The sequence below is a fragment of the Takifugu rubripes genome, chromosome 3 (assembly GCF_901000725.2).
Source record: "Takifugu rubripes chromosome 3, fTakRub1.2, whole genome shotgun sequence".
Taxonomy (NCBI): Eukaryota; Metazoa; Chordata; class Actinopteri; order Tetraodontiformes; family Tetraodontidae; genus Takifugu; species Takifugu rubripes.
The window spans coordinates 5678629-5694850 of NC_042287.1; the positions used below are offsets into that span (position 1 = coordinate 5678629).

At 44.4% G+C, this 16222-nt stretch overlaps 2 protein-coding genes across 6 annotated transcripts; both read right to left on the reverse strand.

The window, feature by feature from the left end:
• Positions 1-256: 256 nt before the first annotated feature.
• Positions 257-6087, reverse strand: LOC101065875 (ADP-ribosylation factor-like protein 8A). The gene is made up of 7 exons (XM_003963018.3): positions 5680-6087; positions 4997-5077; positions 4800-4873; positions 4406-4499; positions 3863-3930; positions 3711-3781; positions 257-3029 (listed from the first exon to the last, which is right to left on the reverse strand). Exons 1-7 carry the CDS (start codon positions 5800-5802, stop codon positions 2977-2979), a joined length of 564 nt encoding a protein of 187 aa, XP_003963067.1. The 5' UTR covers positions 5803-6087; the 3' UTR covers positions 257-2976.
• Positions 6088-7566: 1479 nt separating this feature from the next.
• LOC101074471 (tyrosine-protein phosphatase non-receptor type 7-like) lies at positions 7567-15916 on the reverse strand. Of its 5 annotated transcripts, none has more exons than XM_011621841.2 (11): positions 15777-15916; positions 11891-12044; positions 11492-11672; positions 11328-11412; positions 11176-11255; positions 9579-9716; positions 9310-9501; positions 8906-9072; positions 8455-8568; positions 8297-8381; positions 7567-7880 (listed from the first exon to the last, which is right to left on the reverse strand). In XM_011621841.2, exons 2-11 carry the CDS (start codon positions 11989-11991, stop codon positions 7827-7829), a joined length of 1197 nt encoding a protein of 398 aa, XP_011620143.1. In that variant the 5' UTR covers positions 11992-12044; positions 15777-15916; the 3' UTR covers positions 7567-7826. The 5 variants fall into 5 exon arrangements, with proteins under 5 accessions (XP_011620143.1, XP_029689536.1, XP_011620142.1 ...); XM_029833676.1 differs by lacking the exon at positions 15777-15916 and adding an exon at positions 14236-14460 and having other exon boundaries at positions 11328-11409; XM_011621840.2 differs by lacking the exon at positions 15777-15916 and adding an exon at positions 14282-14457.
• Between the last annotated feature and the right edge of the window lie 306 nt (positions 15917-16222).

Sequence of the window (16222 nt, forward strand, 5' to 3'; positions counted from 1 at the left end):
TTTATTCATTTCTGCCCTGGACATTTGGAAGTCCAGCGTCCCAGACCAGCTGACATACATCATCAGCTGTCAGCTGATCTCTTCAACATCGCCCCCTGCTGGCCTAAATGCAACAGTACAGGTCAGAGAAATGGTGGACGTTAGTTAATAAAAATAATTTTAATCAATAAAAAATCTCTCTCTATACACACACACACATATATGGTCTGACTAGTTTTAATTGTGATGAAACTGGAAGACAAAGGATTTTTCTTTCCTCCATTTTATTTTATTATCATACACAAGCATGTTTATATTAAAACACATTTTATAACTGAATTCAACAAAAATGTACAAACAGGTTCAGCCTGACGGACAGTTTCATCCTACAGGTACAAATCGCTCATCATCAGTCTGCTGCCAACTTTGACTCGGGACGCTGGTATCAGGTCAGAGGGGAGCTGACCTTTGACCCGTGCCAGAAGAAGACAGACGGCCTCTGATGATTTTCAAGTCAGTGCATTGGCTGGTCTAGAACGCTGTGCGACGGCACAATGGTGCAACGATGGTGCATTGACTCCTGTGCAACTTCAGCTTGTACCTGCAGGATGTTATTGAAGAGCTTTGGAACTCAAACAGAAACATCTGTACAGGGCCCTTAGTCCAGTGTGTCCCTGTCAAAGAGAAGCCGAGTCGGCAGGTAAACTGGTGTTTATTGCACTGTGTCCTGCCGTGTCCCGTTCCTCCTACTTGGTTGGACACACTGGATAAAGGCCTTTTTTAAAAGTTGCACCCAAAATGAACATCACAAGGCTTCACGGGCTTCGACATCTGCCCTCAGCATGCAAGCAGATGGACCGGTCTGGACGCCAGTGGCCCGTCCCAGTTACCGCGCTTCAAAAACCACTTTTCCGGATATGTCCTTCACATTGAGGACTCTACTCGTGCCACAATCACTGGGAACAAGTAAGTTGTTTTATTCCCCCCCCAACAGGAGGAAAGAATGCAGAGGTGGGGAAAGATGTCTACTTTTTGAAGACACTCAGCATTTAATTTCAAACAGATACACCAAACGTGTCCCCCCGAAGCTGCTCGTGTCTGCAGGGCCGACGGCGTTGCTGTCCAGGAGAGTCTGGAGTCCTGGAACGACTAAAGTGACAGGACCCGTTTGAATGTGGTCATTCGATGAGGAACGCGGATTAAAAGTTGTGTCAGCTCATGTGCTAGAAGAACTCATGGAGCAGGTTAAAGAGACAGGACAGACAGAGTGGGAGCGCTCCGTTCTGTTTTCTGTTAGGTGGCCGTCTGATTTGGCTGCTGTCAGGACCAGGACGTGTCCAAATGACCATGTCCTCCACCAGGACAGAACAGTGGCACATAGCAAGACAAAAGGAATGAAGAGGAAGACTGAAGTTGTGAGCAAAGCAAGGACCTCAGTAACAAGCTAACGGAAGCTTAAGCTCTGCTTCAACCACATGTGGATTAAAAACTGATGTCACAGATCAATAATAGTGATTTAAATAACCCAAATTTGCTCTGAGAAGCACAACTGTCACTCTCAGAATGGTTGTTCTGGACTCGGATCCACGCGTTTAAGATCAGACTTTGGACCAGAGTTTCGCTCTAAAATGAGCACATGATCGACTTGCTGTCATTAAAAAGCATGTTTAGAATACCACAGTCAAAATAATTAAATATATTAACATTCTCTAATCCTCCGTTTCCCTCTGTGTGTCAGAATTCACCCCCATTAACTAATTCATTTGAAACATTTACTGTTGCAGTTTTAAACTTTGGTGTATTGATGATAAATTAATTGATATTAGGGTTGTTTTTTTTTTACAATGTCGAAAATGTAAAATCTTACAAAGCTAAGATGACTAAGTCTCACAAGACAGCCGTGGTCCAATCAGCAGACATGTCAGGGCAGACAACACTGAAGTTACATGCAGAGTTGACTTATAAAGTCAAAAAAAGTAAAAAAAAAAAAAAAACAACCAAAAAAAAACAACCCAACCTCTACAAAATTATAAAACAAATAAAAAGCTTCTTAAAGAATATAAACAGACAATAAAAGTTCAAAGTGTACCGCTTCCTTCAGTCTGACCAGGTTATGTCACAAAAAGATTATTAACACTATTCTCATTAGTAATATTTTACAAAAACAAAATCAACAGTGCAAAAAAAAAGAAGATATATCAATCCTCTCTTTTAAGAGGGGGGGGGGGGGGTGGGGGGGGCTTCAGGAAATAAGAAAAGGAAGGAAAAAGACAGGAATCAATTAAAACTGTTCACCACAGACAAAAAGGGATGGAGGTGTGTCAGCAGGTAAACAGGGGGGGGGGGGGGGGGGGGGGGTCTGGAGGAGCGCAGGTCCACACAGCCGCCACGTGGCTCCTGGTGCATGAGGGCGGCACCTTTGTCTCCTTGCTGAGGCCAGCTGACCACTCGGTTGGCCGGCGCCAGCGGGCTGCTGTGTGGAGCCGCAGAGATGCACTGACACCTTCCCACCTTTGGCTCAGGGAAAGGGAGACGCTCCTATAACTGGAGGGTCGCCGGTTCAAATCCCGGGCTGAGCCATGGGCTGGGGTGCTCCTGAGCACAGGTAACCCCCCAGGAGCTAATTCAATATCAATAAGAAACCAGTATCATTTTTGGTTTGTAACTGCTTAAGGAACATTTACAAGACAACCACGTGGTCCAGATGTTCACCGCCAGCAGCTGTTACAGGGTGGAGGTCCGCACTTGTCGTCATGGTGACGGCGCGAAAGGAGCAGAGTGCAAAAGAACGTGTGCCTTGACCAACAGCAGCCTCGTTAAACATCCGAAATCAGGAAAAAAGAGTGCTTTAATCATTCAAATCGCAGGTTGATGGTTCGATTCCCTGAACATCTGTCAAACAAGGTGTCAGTGCATCAGACCCAGGTGTCAGGAGAGATGGGGGGGTTAGGTGCCGATGGGATCAGGAGGAGGAGGCGTTAGGAGTGATGGGTGGCCTCAGGAACTCCTTTTAGTCCTGGAGTGCTGGATCAGCCACTGAAGAGTGATGTCTGCAGGGAGACAAGGAGGAGGGGGGTCTCAATTATGGCATCACAGTAGAGATCTCTTCAAAGAACTTGGTCATTTCCTTGGATCTTTTCGTAAACAGTCTCACTAGGCGACTTTTACTTTGGTAGTTTAATCATTTTCCTTTCAGTGGAAGGCAAATATAATCACCAGTCATACTTTTAATGTGTCTAAGCTCTGCATATTAAGCACTGTGATTGCTGTACACCTGTGTAGCACAAAGACAATTACCATCATTTCCAAAGTCGCTCCTTTTTAGGAACCCTGCGCTTCATATAGCGGTGCGGCTTATTTATGTTTTTTTCCACTCAGGAGCATCGTGCCGCCAAAACACACCAGACCAATCAAATTAGAGAACCAGCCCCAAGTAATATATGTAAAAACGGCTTCCCCTTCATCTCTGCTTCAGCGCCGTCTGTGCGACTGAAGTAGACACCTGTGGCTTATAGTCAAATGCAGCTTATATACGGTATGTAAAAAGTTGATTATCAACTACCGTAATTACCGGTGTGGCTTATATTTAGGTGCACCATATACTCCGGAAATTACGGTAAATGAAAAGTGATCCGACACTGACATGGAAAACTCCTTAATTAATACTCCAATCATTTTTAGACTGAAAAGGAGCAAAAGCAAAGAAACCAAAACTTTGTGTGTGTGTGTACCAATATTGTCTTTCTCCTTGCAGGAGATGGAGTAGCAGCAGATCTCTCTGTCCTGAATGGCTGACAGATTCCTGGTCGAAAAGATATTTAATGTCAGAAAACGTGATGGACCATCTAAAAATTGCTGGATTTAAACGGCAGAAGACCCTCACATCCTCTCTATGAGCTCCTTCTCATCCAGAGCTCCTGGAAGGTCTCTCTTATTGCCCAGAACCAGAACCTGAAGACAAAGAGAGGAGCATCAGAGATGGGTGATCCAGGACAAGCAGACAGGATTAGGAATTGATCTAACGCCATTACTGGAAAGGAGCACGCGCTCCAAGTGGACATTTGGCAAGTGAGAAACCAGGAAGTGGGCATTAAGTCACAGATATGACCAACTGTGTAAGGCAATCATCAATAAAGTTCAACTATTACTCATTTAAGGACCAAAAAGGTCTACAAACAGCCTGGAGGCTGCTTCTCTGCAGGGGTGTCAAATTCATTCAGCATTATAACAGAATAAATGACCCTAATGTAACCAAATATAATGTAAAAAACACATAATGTAAAATGTATAATGTAAAAAGCCCCATCTGGCCCGCGGGCCTCGAGTTTGACACATGTGGGTTGACAGAGCTGCACATTGAGGAGAAAACCATATCGTCAAATATCTGACTGGAAGACTCCGTTGGGAAGCTTGCTGATGATCTTACTGGGATTCCCTGCAGCTGTGGTTTATCCAGGAGGTTGTGGAGTTCATTCTTGGAGGCTTCGATCTTCTCCGGGTCGGCAGCATCCACCATGTAGCTACAAAAGAGAAAGATAAGGATGGAAGAGCTCTACAGTAATCGGAGATACTGCGCAGTCTGACTGAGCTTCCCCTCAAATCTGATCACATCAGGCTGTCCCAGGCCAAACCGGACACAGCAGGACCACGAGGAGTATTTCCTGCATTATTTAACAATCGTTCATTAAAAACAAGGTCCTGGTGGTTTACTTGGCTGACAATGTCACCCGATCGCGGCAGGTTTCCATCACAAATGGTCAGCCCGACTTATCACTTTGGACATGTCCTCGTCAGGGTGTGAAGACCAGAGGTGAACTTACACAATGGCGCTGACCCCACGGCAATAACGCTCCCACATGCTTCTGAAGCGAGGCTGACCTCCAATGTCCCACAGCTGTGGACGAGAATGTGCGAGTATGGCGGGAAGAGGTGATGGAGAGGTAATGCACGTCAACATTCTTTTATAAAAGTGCACTGGAGCCTTTAAAACTTCAAAAGGATCATATGGAGTACCAACCTTGATGGTGACGTTGCCCTTTGTGATCTTCCTCATGTTGAAACCAACCGTGGGAATCATGTCTTCACTGAACTGGCCAGACTGAAACACAAATATCATGAAAAATAGTGGGCAATGACAGTGAAAATGCACAGCATCTGGCACCAATTATTGTTATTATTATTACTGTTAATAAAATGGAATTTTGTTGAAGTTTTGAATGCTAATATAGGCGACCAAGGCAGAGAAAATCCCCCGCAAATTAAAATTTCAGCAATCCCAAACTAGGTACTTTACACGATCGAAGAAGACATTTCTTTTGAGTAGCGAACTATTCAAAAGAGCTAATAGATTACCAAACTGATGCGAGGTGGGGCTCCAGCTGATGTTCGACCCCATGAGGAAAGGACACCAGTGGGGAGTTATTGATCTAACATGATCGCAAACGCCTATTTGCATTGCAAATGGCTTAAAACCACAGTGAAGACGGGGAAGCAGCTGCATGTGTGCCAAGGACAAATCAAAAGAGGCTGTATGGAGACGACATGGCCGTTCGGCTAAGGTTGGCTGTTTTTGTGATGACTTTGATCAGCGATGGGCACGATGTTAAAGACGACAGCTAGCTGACCTCAACACTGCGGGATAACAATGGATGTCACAGATGCTACAGCACAGCTGGCGCTAGCGCACCGCTCTACCCTTACCGCTATCACGTTGACAAAGGTCGTCTTCCCAGAATACTGCAGCCCTACGAGGGTCAGCTCCATCTCCTCCTTCCAGAAGAGCGCCTTGAACCAGTCCAACAGTTTGTTGATGAGCGCTATCATCTTAGTCGTCGGATGATGATGCCGCTTCGGCTAGAGGGCTTCGCTAGCTAGCTAGCTTCCTGACTAACACCCGACAGGGTTCTGCTTTCTCGGAGATTGACAGTCAGCGTGAAACACACGGACAGCCGCAACAACGGGGTCGATAACAGTCGCAGCTCTGTGAACGGGTGGATGTTTCGGTGAGATGTTCCTCCGTACGTCGGCTGCACCCCGAGTGTTGTAGCTTTTTTTCAGATGTTTACGAGCTACGCCTTTTACCGTCCAGGCTCATCAAGACGCAATTAAGCAATTACTACATCCGGTTTGGCCTTTTACACTAATTGTTCTTAAAATTCACTTTGTGAAACGTCAGCGACGATTAATGGTGTCCTAATTGAATTTTAATATGTCACATTTAAAGCAGAAACGATCATAGAATTTGATCTATGATATATTTTCAAATTCTCTTTTATTTGTTGCCACTCTTGTTGTGGTGGAATCGGTAGACCGATGTCTTCCTGTTTGGGTGGGGCTGGTACAGGAAGTAGATGAGGGCAGGAACTCCAGAAACGACTCTCGCGTGGTGTAAACACTGCCATCTGCTGGGAACATGTCGTATTGCAATATTTATTATACGCACCACCAAAAATACAAAATAAATCAGTAAAAAAAAATACAATACAGTAATAATGAAAAAAATCGTTTTATTCTATATAAAGTCGAGTTGACTGCACATTTATTCCAGAAAATTAACATTTAAACTTCTCCTCTAAAGACAAAAGACAAAAGATTTTTCTCCTCCATTGTAACTTTGATTTTAAAAAGGTTACCAATCAAACTGTCTCCTGTCCATCAATTTAGAATTTAATCCAACCACAACCTTAGAAAACGCACGATCCCAAAACACCATACCAAATAGCACAGATCTATTTTGGCCCAGTTGGTCCAAACCCCAAAAGCAAAGATGCAGGAATTTGAATAATGTCGTGGGTAATACTTGAAATGTTGGAATTCTCTGAGAAATATTACAGAGCTCCGTCCCTTTCTCGCCCTCTAAGATGCAGAAAAGCCTGTCTATGCCTTTGTCTCCTCCAGGCTCAGTTACTGCGATGCACTACTCATTGGGATCCCCGGTGAGAGCCTTCAAAGGCTCCAGTATGTACAAAATTGTGCTGCCAGCTTCCTGATGAGGGGGCGTGAACACAAGCACCCTCCGTTGGCTTCGCATCCACCACGACTACCAATCGCCTGTCAGTGTTCACGGACTTGCCCCTGGCTACCTAAAGGACCTCATCTCACCCCAACTCTCCCCCCTCATCGCAAACAGGTTTAAAACCCCTCCCTGACCATCTGAGGGCCCCACAAACCATAAATTGTTTTAAAAGAAATCTAAAAACATTCCTGTTCCAAAAAACAATGTATTTTATCTCTATTAGCTAATGTCTTAGATTGTATTTTTTCCTTTTATTCAAGGATTTATATTGGCTGATGGCTTTTGTATATGCTGTATTTTATTTATTTATTCATTTATAAAGTTCCTAATCCTATGCTGTTAGCCAGGGCAGCAGTTTCTCAGTCTTTAATTCTATCATCTTTCTTCTTTTCCTTCATGTCCTCTACCATGATATTCTGGGTCCCTGTTGCTCTTAATAATAGTTCAAGTTTTTACTTCAATTTGATCAATAATGTTCATCCCATGATAGAAAAAGTTCATTACCAATTTTCCAGGAAGTGTTCATCAGGTTTGTTCCTGCTCTGCTTCCTTTGATTTAAAAAAATCAATTATTTGGTCATCACCAAGGTTTTATTTCATTTCAAACTAGGAAAACAATCTTGTTATTACTCTTAGTTCTGCTAAGAACAGTCATCAATATTTTACAGCCAACAGTCAGAGCTCTTATGCCTGAATCCTCTCATGCTTGACAGGATCCACCACTGACTTATTATCCATTTTATTCTCCATTGATGTGGTCTTCTTCTTCTTCTTCTTTAGGCCTTGACCTTTTCTTGGAAACATCCATATCTGGTTCCTTTTCCAGTTGTCTTTACAAATGGAGATTCTGTAGTCGTATACTGACGGGTTCCAGTGGGTTCTGATCCTGAAGGACATGAATCAGCGGTCAGACTAGTGTCCCGGTGCTGAGATTCCCACATCAAAGTTATTTTTATTAGTGACATTCTAGAGTCTCTCTCAAAGAAATAGTTTACAATTTACAATTTTTAACATTATTCCTATAATGTTGCATTAATCATCTTGCATCAAGCATGAAGAAACGGTTCAATAATTAGACGAGGAATGTGGGCTAATGTTGGGTGGACACCACATCAGAGTCTAGCTTCAACAGAAACTCCAACTTTCTCTCTGTCATGTGGCGTGGGCCTCGGCAAAAGAACACCCCTTCGGATATTTGAACAATATTTGATATTTGAATGGGTTATCACCCCCACCCACCCACATTAGCGGCTAGCAAACTGGTAATATGGTGATGGAACACAGTCCAACAAGTGGACGTACCTGACCGGGCTGCAGCTGCGAGCTGTACTGGGCCAGTGTGGAGTACAGGAACTGGTATTGCTCTGTGGTTTGGATCATCCCACCACTGTAGGCCAGAGGAGGTTAAGGGCAGATATTGAGGATAGAACCATGCTCCACAGGAGACGGTCACTACTCACCGGTCCAGTCTGAGCTGGCACACCATCTCCAAGATGTCAACCTGCCCCGTCTCTCGGAGCTGCCGGCACCCAATGCTGCTCACAATAAAGCAACCTGTCCTTCCTATGCCCGCACTGAGGTGATGAAGGACATGTAAGAGGTCAAGGTTTAGGGCGCGAGGTACGAGGTGGAAATGCCAAATAAATTCATCCTAATCCATGTTTAATGGAGGGAAATTATGTGAGAAATGGATGAGGAGAATGCTCATATTAACAAGAGGCTGTTGCTAAAAGCTAACAAGGTATGCTAACACAATAATACAAGCTGATAGCGAGAATGTCCATCGATTGTCTCAACTGTCTCCTCATTAGTGCCTCCTCATAATTGTCTTTAGCAGCTTGGCTCTGCCCCAGGGCGTAACAGCCGTCCCTGTCCTGTATTTCTGTACAGGACACATCCATGAGAACCAACCTGCAGTGGACAACAACAGGTCCAGGAGCGCTTGTGTCAGAGAGGGAGTCGCTGTACATCTCTACCTCCTCCACCAGTCTCAACAGAGGAGCAGTGCATTGTGGGATGTGGTGGTCAGGCCAAGAGGTGAACCAGTAGTGTCGGACTCTATGTCGCTCTTCAGAGAGCTACACACACATACACACACATATGGAGTGCGTTGGTATTGTTTGTCATACATAGGGTTCATCTACACATCTAAACGGTCAGCGGAAAGTAGCAGGAATTCAGGTTTTGGTCCTTGGATTAGATTTTTCATCCTATAGAACATTTTTAAAAACAGCCACAAAGCGCTGAGCGAACACACCTGTGTGCCAGCATCGCACACCTGTGTGACAGCATCTCACACCACGGTTTTGCTTTACCTGGACTTCTATATCAGTCACAGTGAACCCGCATTTCTCTTGGACGTCCCCCACTCTGAGGATATATCTGCCAAACTGCACCATCCTCCCTTCCTCCTCTTCCTCCTTCAGGTCTTCACTGCCCTCCTCTTGCTCTTCCTTCACCACCCTTGTCCTCACCTCCCGCGGCTGTGGCCAGTACAGCTCACATTTCTGGAAAACCACCAGACATTTTGAAGTTTGGAGCCAAGAACAGGTTGAACGGCAAACAGAGCGGCGTGCCTCCTAACCTCGTTGTTCTCCTTGAGCCTCGTGAGCATGACGATGATTCTGCTCTTCTCTTGCCACACCATATCCCAGAAGTCTCCTACTGTGTGCAGCAGTGGTCCCTGTGTGGCGATGAAGGCTTGTGGAGCTCCATTGTAACCCTAATCAACGAATCAACGAATCAATCAATCAATCAATCAATCAATCAACAGAGTTAGCCTCCACTCTCTCCTCCACTTTTGGAACAGAGCCATCTTGCTTGCCGACCAATACTCAGCTCATTAAATCAGACAGGAACGCTCATTACGCAGGTGGAAAGAGCTCCTCAGATGGAGCCGGCTGGCCGACCAATATGGTTTCTTGAAAAATTCAAATTTGTCAGGTTTCTTGGTTACTAAACTAGCAAGAAACAGCTGGTCCTTTTCAAAACATGGTTGGGACCGAAATTGGCCGTCGGTGAGGAGAACATCTGCCCATTTTCTCCTTTCTCCTTATTTATCCTCATTACCGTCTCCAGCAACCCTCTCTGAAGGCTCATATTTGGCATTGACAAAGTCATACTTATTTATTTATTATTCCAGATTTTTTCAATTTCTGAAGGAAAGAAAATGTTTCTTTGTCAAAATGCCACAAAGTCAGCCTACATGTTATAACACACACAGAAGTCAGACTTGAGAGTCATGCGTGGGCAGTTTGCTCAGATGAGTCACAGATATGTCACTTCCCCCCTCACTTCCTTTGTTGTTGTCAGTTGTCAACATACCGACATGTCACGCCAATGTTTCTCACCAGCAGAGACACTTTCAGAACGAACATTTGATAACATAAGGAACCATTTGGCCTCTCTAATCTCCGACTTACACACATCTCCTTTAAACAATGGTGACTATCTGCTTCTGGCAACTTGTGTTTGACTTTTGTAATAATTTTTTTTCCTCTCTGACTATATCAGATGAGAAAGGCTTATTTTTAAGGGTGTGAAACTATTCGATTACGGTAATGAAATCTTCCTGTTGAGAACAAAACCAAGGACTACTGATGAACACTGGCCAATCAGCCATGCTGGAGGACGTTACAGACGACAGAATATTCAGCACAGTGTCTCCAGATTCTCACATCTGTCACACGTGCTTAGTGTGAAATTTCTCAGGGCGCCAGTGGCCAAGCTCCTAAACCGGGCGGTGCGGTCTAAACACCGGCCCCACTCATCGGGCTTCATGCCACCCTGATGGCATCGGGTCTGGGCAGAAAGGTGCACAGAGGCTGGAGGTCATTTTATAGGGTTCGTATTCATGCTCCAGGAACTGTGACAACAGCTGATGAGCGTAACCTAATCTTACATATTCCGCATGGGTAAGGGCATCTGGCGCCCCCCTAGGAAAAATATTTCAGTCCCTACCCTTCACCCACTCACTCAACATGTTGGTCTGATTCCTAGGAGATAGAAGTTAGCAGCATTCATATTACAGGTGTTAATGTGCGAGTCTTGATTTATATCAAATAGAAAAATAAGCCAAGTTTGTTCAACCCAGAATCCATCCTGATCAGAACGAAGGATTTCTGTATTTTAATTTCCCAACTTGAGTTCTATCAGAAATCCGAATAATATCAGAGACTGACCCTGATGTAGTTGGCATTGATGTAGCGGTCTGGCCCAGCGTCCTCCTCTGGGCTCTTCAGTATCACCCGGGTTTCAGGGTCTACAGGGTCAACACAACCATCATCAACAGGTGAAAAAGGCGCTTTTCACTGACAACTGTGCAGTGACTGACTGGGTAGGATGGTTTTGTATCTGTCTTTAATCATATGACCAGGAACATCGAGCTCTGCCGAGGTCACAAAGTTTGGAGGGATCTTCTGAGGAGAAAGCATCTTTTAATATCTCTTATAAAACCGAACAGAAACCTTCGTGTGTTTGTTTCCCAGGCAGATTTACCTGGTATTCAGAGTTGAGCATGTTTGTGTCCCTGGCAGCCTGCTGCAGCATGGCGTGTTTGAGGGGGCGGGAGGAGGTGTGGAGCAGCTGAAGCCACACTTCTTTTGGGGTGGAGACAGAGCAGATGGGCTCCACCCCCAAACTACTCACATCCAACTGCAGGGAAAGGTTTGATCCCCGCCTGTTGAAATTAGGCAGGTTATATTTTGGGGTTTAAAGACACTTCAGATAACAACTCATAGAATGACATGGTTGAATATTAGATTAGTTATAGAAATGCAGATTTAGAAGAAACATTTTTAAAAAACAAAGGGCATTTTATTCTAAAATGATTCAAAATGAAAATGTAAGACTATTGTTTGGTAGTAATATAAAGGAGTTTTCAGTGTGTGTGTGCACCTCTCCTGCAGACGGACTGAAGCTTTGCGGGGGGGTGTGGTCATGGGCGGGGGGCTGCCTGGATCCTCAGCTGGAGGGGAGTCCGAGTGCACTCTGGCCATGCTCCCAGTGTGTTTGTCTGAGATTGGACTCACCTGATTATGATTCCATGGAGCTACAAAGACAAGAGGGAGAGAGTCAGTGCTGATGAGGAGTTCACGCACAGTTGAGCGGAAAAGTGGAAAAGTGCCCCGCAGAAGCATTTTCTTTTATGTTGGTGTCATTCCCACAGCAGAGGTGCAGAAATGCCCTTTGTTCCATACTCAGTCCACCCAAACACATTTACCCTTTAAACAAAACAGGATGTACAGTGTCAAAGAAAAAAACAAGAAATGGTAAAACAGTCACACAAGATAACAGAAGTGGCTTCGCCGCTAACTTTAAGCTCAGACTCATGTCTCAATGCTAGGTCAGTAACACAGATGAGCTCTCCTTCAACAAATCTGCAACCGCCAGCATGTCCATACTTGAAATAATTCTCAGATTTTTCTCAATCTTTTCTCGGTAACAAGGCCACGTGGGCTTTGGTGAGCCGGTATTTCCCAGATCGTGAGAGATGAGGGTCGCTTGGCTTCTCATTTTCATATCAGACTAAATGGTTCTTCACCTTCTGTTGTTCAGTTCTGATATGCCGGGATGGTGAAACATTCTTTCACCATTATCTACACACATTTCTGTATTAAAATGTGAATTCTCAATAGATGACACAAGTATTGTATAAAAATAAGTTATTAACTTCATTATGAGTATTCTGAACAAAACTATCTTTACAGTGTGGGCATGATTTAGCAATTTGTAAAAATAATATGAAAAAAAAAACAGTGTGTGTGTTTTCTGTACTAGACTCAAATCAACTCAACTTTCAGCTCAGTAAAAATTCCATTCAAATATAATGGAATTAATCAGCAGTTCTCGGGTAGAATCACGTTCCACTTAGGGACAACAACAGAAAATCATCTGCAGGTTTAGTCAAAAGATTTGGAGCTGCAGACAATCACATTACACTGCCAATAAAATACGTATCAGACACTACCTTGTGCTATATAATCGAAGATTACATGCACACAAACATGCGTAAAGAAACAAGTGCTCACGGTGTACAGTGTGTGTGTGTGTGCCCTTACCAGTTGTTTGATTACCATGTTCTCTGTTGGTTAATCCTTGTGATTAATGTGTTAATCCTCCTCTAATACTAGAACTGCTGTAGCTGTTGCTTCCAAATCACGTATGAACAGCACAAATCTGACCACACACACACACACACACACACACACACACACACACACACACACACACACACTATAATAGACTGAATGAACCAAAAACCATTTTGAAACAAGCAGCGCGACTGAGAGAATGATTTCGTTTTCACACCCGGCTCACACGGAACCAGTGACAACATAAGGGCAAGAAGAAACAAGTGAATGGAGAAAGAAATGGTGTGAACGAAAACCTGATAGTATGGAGGAGAAAGTCAGATTGTGATGCGAAGGTGTGAGGCAGCAGGAATAGACATGCCCTGTTTTTCTGGCTGAAACGAAGTGTTCAGACCTGTGGGAAACAGAACGGGAGAAACTGAGAAGGGAGTGAGAGAAAGAGAGAGAGAGGGAGGGAGGGAGGGAGGGAGCAAGAGGGAGAGAGAGGCAGAGTGAGTCACAGGGAATGAAGTGATCGAGAGGATGGAGACGAGAGGAAGAAAGATGCTTCAGGCATCGATTATCAATACAGCATCAGCAGCTGTTCATGAATCATTTAAATAAAACAATATACTGCTAAACACACACACACACACACACACACACACACACACACACACACACACACACTTATGTAACTTTGTCCCAGTGCATTATAAATTGAATTCACATAAAGAGAATGAGCACCCCATTATTTTTATTATGTGGACTTGAATGAACGAATGAGCACATGACTGAATGAATAATCAATATTCAGACACCATTCAACGGGAACATTAAACACCCCCCACTGAAAGGCTAGAAAAAGTCAATGTTCCTGCAAACACCAGCGGAGGGAAGGCAACAGTGCACAACAGTGGAGCAACCCCCTACATACAGCCGTCCAACAGCAGCACGCTCACAAGAGAAAATTCACTTTCATTCACTGACGTTTTAGCGTTCTTGTCACACAAGAGCCAAACTGGAAAAAACAAGTTGTTGCTGTAATTAAACACATGTAATCAAATTACCTACAAACTCGTGTCATAAATGCTTAATAACAATGTCTGTCCTGTCAGAAAGACTCGAGGACTCCCCTCTTTATAAGACGCTCCCTCCAGCTCAACTTACAGAACTTTCCCACTTGTCCTTAACAAACTTCTTTCTTCTTGCCCACCTTTTCCACCGTCTCCTTAATGAATCTCCCTCCTTTGTCTCCTCCTCTTCTCTCGAGTTTTTGTCGCTCTGCTCTTCGTCCGTTTCCTTCATCTGTTGCTTTCTGTTGTTGTGTCTTCACTTCTACCTTCTCCGCCACTTCCTTTTCTACACCCACCCACTCACTCATTACCACACACACACACACACACACACACACACACATTCTGTTCCCCTCATTCAAGGTTATGGGTACCCTCCAGACTGCACACCACAGGCTCCGACAGGGGTTGTTCATGTGCTTGTGTGCCTGGCTGTGGAACATCATCTTTCTCTGCAGCCATCAGATCAACAGCACATCGTCCTTTTGGGACGCTGTTAGGAAAGCTAAACTGCTAGCGTTATTAGCAGCCACCATAAAGATAAAATGAAATGAGGACATAACGGCACCACGGGGGCTTTGCTGCAAACCGAAATGCCACATTTTGCGCTGCAGAAAATCATGTTTGGGACTGGCGCTACTCAGATTCTGTTGGTCTCTGTTCACATTTTCTGGTCCCTTTGGTTATCAAGGTATACGAAGCTTTATGAAAGGTGCTGACAGAAAGACGTTATAACAGGAAGGATTACTCAATACGATGGCGGTTCTGGATACCACAAAAAAAAAGCCAGCAAAATTAATGTATCCTGTTTACAAAACACACTTGGCCAAAATTGAGATGGCACTTGTGTGGCCACATTCAATGTTCTAGTCAAACTACAAAGAACTCGATATTCATTCATTCACGTATTGATTCACCAACCAGTGAAAATAAGAATAAAGCCAAAGGCTGAGTGGAGACTTCAGTTTTACTGTATTTGAAGGGACGGTTTAAATCCAACCCCAGACATTTGGAGCTGCCATGATTGGAGAAGCCACTCGGTGAAATTGGAAGAACAGCTGAGGAGTTTCATATGTGAGGAACGGGAACGTTGTATAAATCTGTCTGACATCTTCACCCACACATCACGTGGAGTACGTTCAGTGAGTGCGGTTCAGGCCACAAACCAAATTTCCCTCCTGAACCATAAGAAACAACTAAATGAAGTCTTGGGAGGCTGATTGGGAAGTTGTCTCATTTTTTTGTGTTGTAATTCCATGCTGTGAAGGAGAGAGTTTCATTAGACAGACACAGCTGATGACACTGGGACCGACTGTAGCATCATCGTGCCTCAGCCAGGTTTTAATCCCGACAACGCCGCTGGGGTCGACGCCCACACCTTCCTTTTTAAAAAACGTAGAGATTTTGAACAATGGCTCGGGTCCGTTCCAAACCGAGCAACATGTACTTTTCACTCTATAAGCCACAACTGCAGAAAGTGGAACTGAAAGAGATCAAAATATGAATCAGGTCGCGTTGCACACCGACACCGTGAGGATGTGGCCCGGCTTCACAGGAAGCTCCCGCTCGGCTCAAGTCGCCGGTCAGTCTTTGCATGAAAGATGAAATGTGGATGAAATGTGGGCCAGGACGTACCTGTTGTCAGAGGAGAGGAGCCCCAGCGGAGGGACCTGATTGAGGAAGGAGCTGCAGTCAAGCGAGCGGAGCCGGGGTTCGCAGCTTCAAGGGGGAAGTGAGACAAGAAATGACAAAGAATGAAGTGATGCACACCAGAAATGAAATGCGGTCGGCATGTGTGAGCAGGCGTGACGTTACAAAACAAAGAGCTGAGATGTGATGAATGAATGTGAAGATTGAGGAAAGGGGAAGAGGGGATTCTGAGAATGGTCTGATATCTGATCACAAGGGTACAGGGGTGTAATTATTCCACCTTTAAAAGCCTGTTGGGAAAATAAGCCACAGCATTTTTCCACTCTTGAATGAACGGCTCCAAACAGCTAAAATGGTTTGAACTGATTCCCCATTGAAGTGGAACTTTATTGATTTTGGACTAATGTCCAGAAGATGATGTCCTGAGTAAC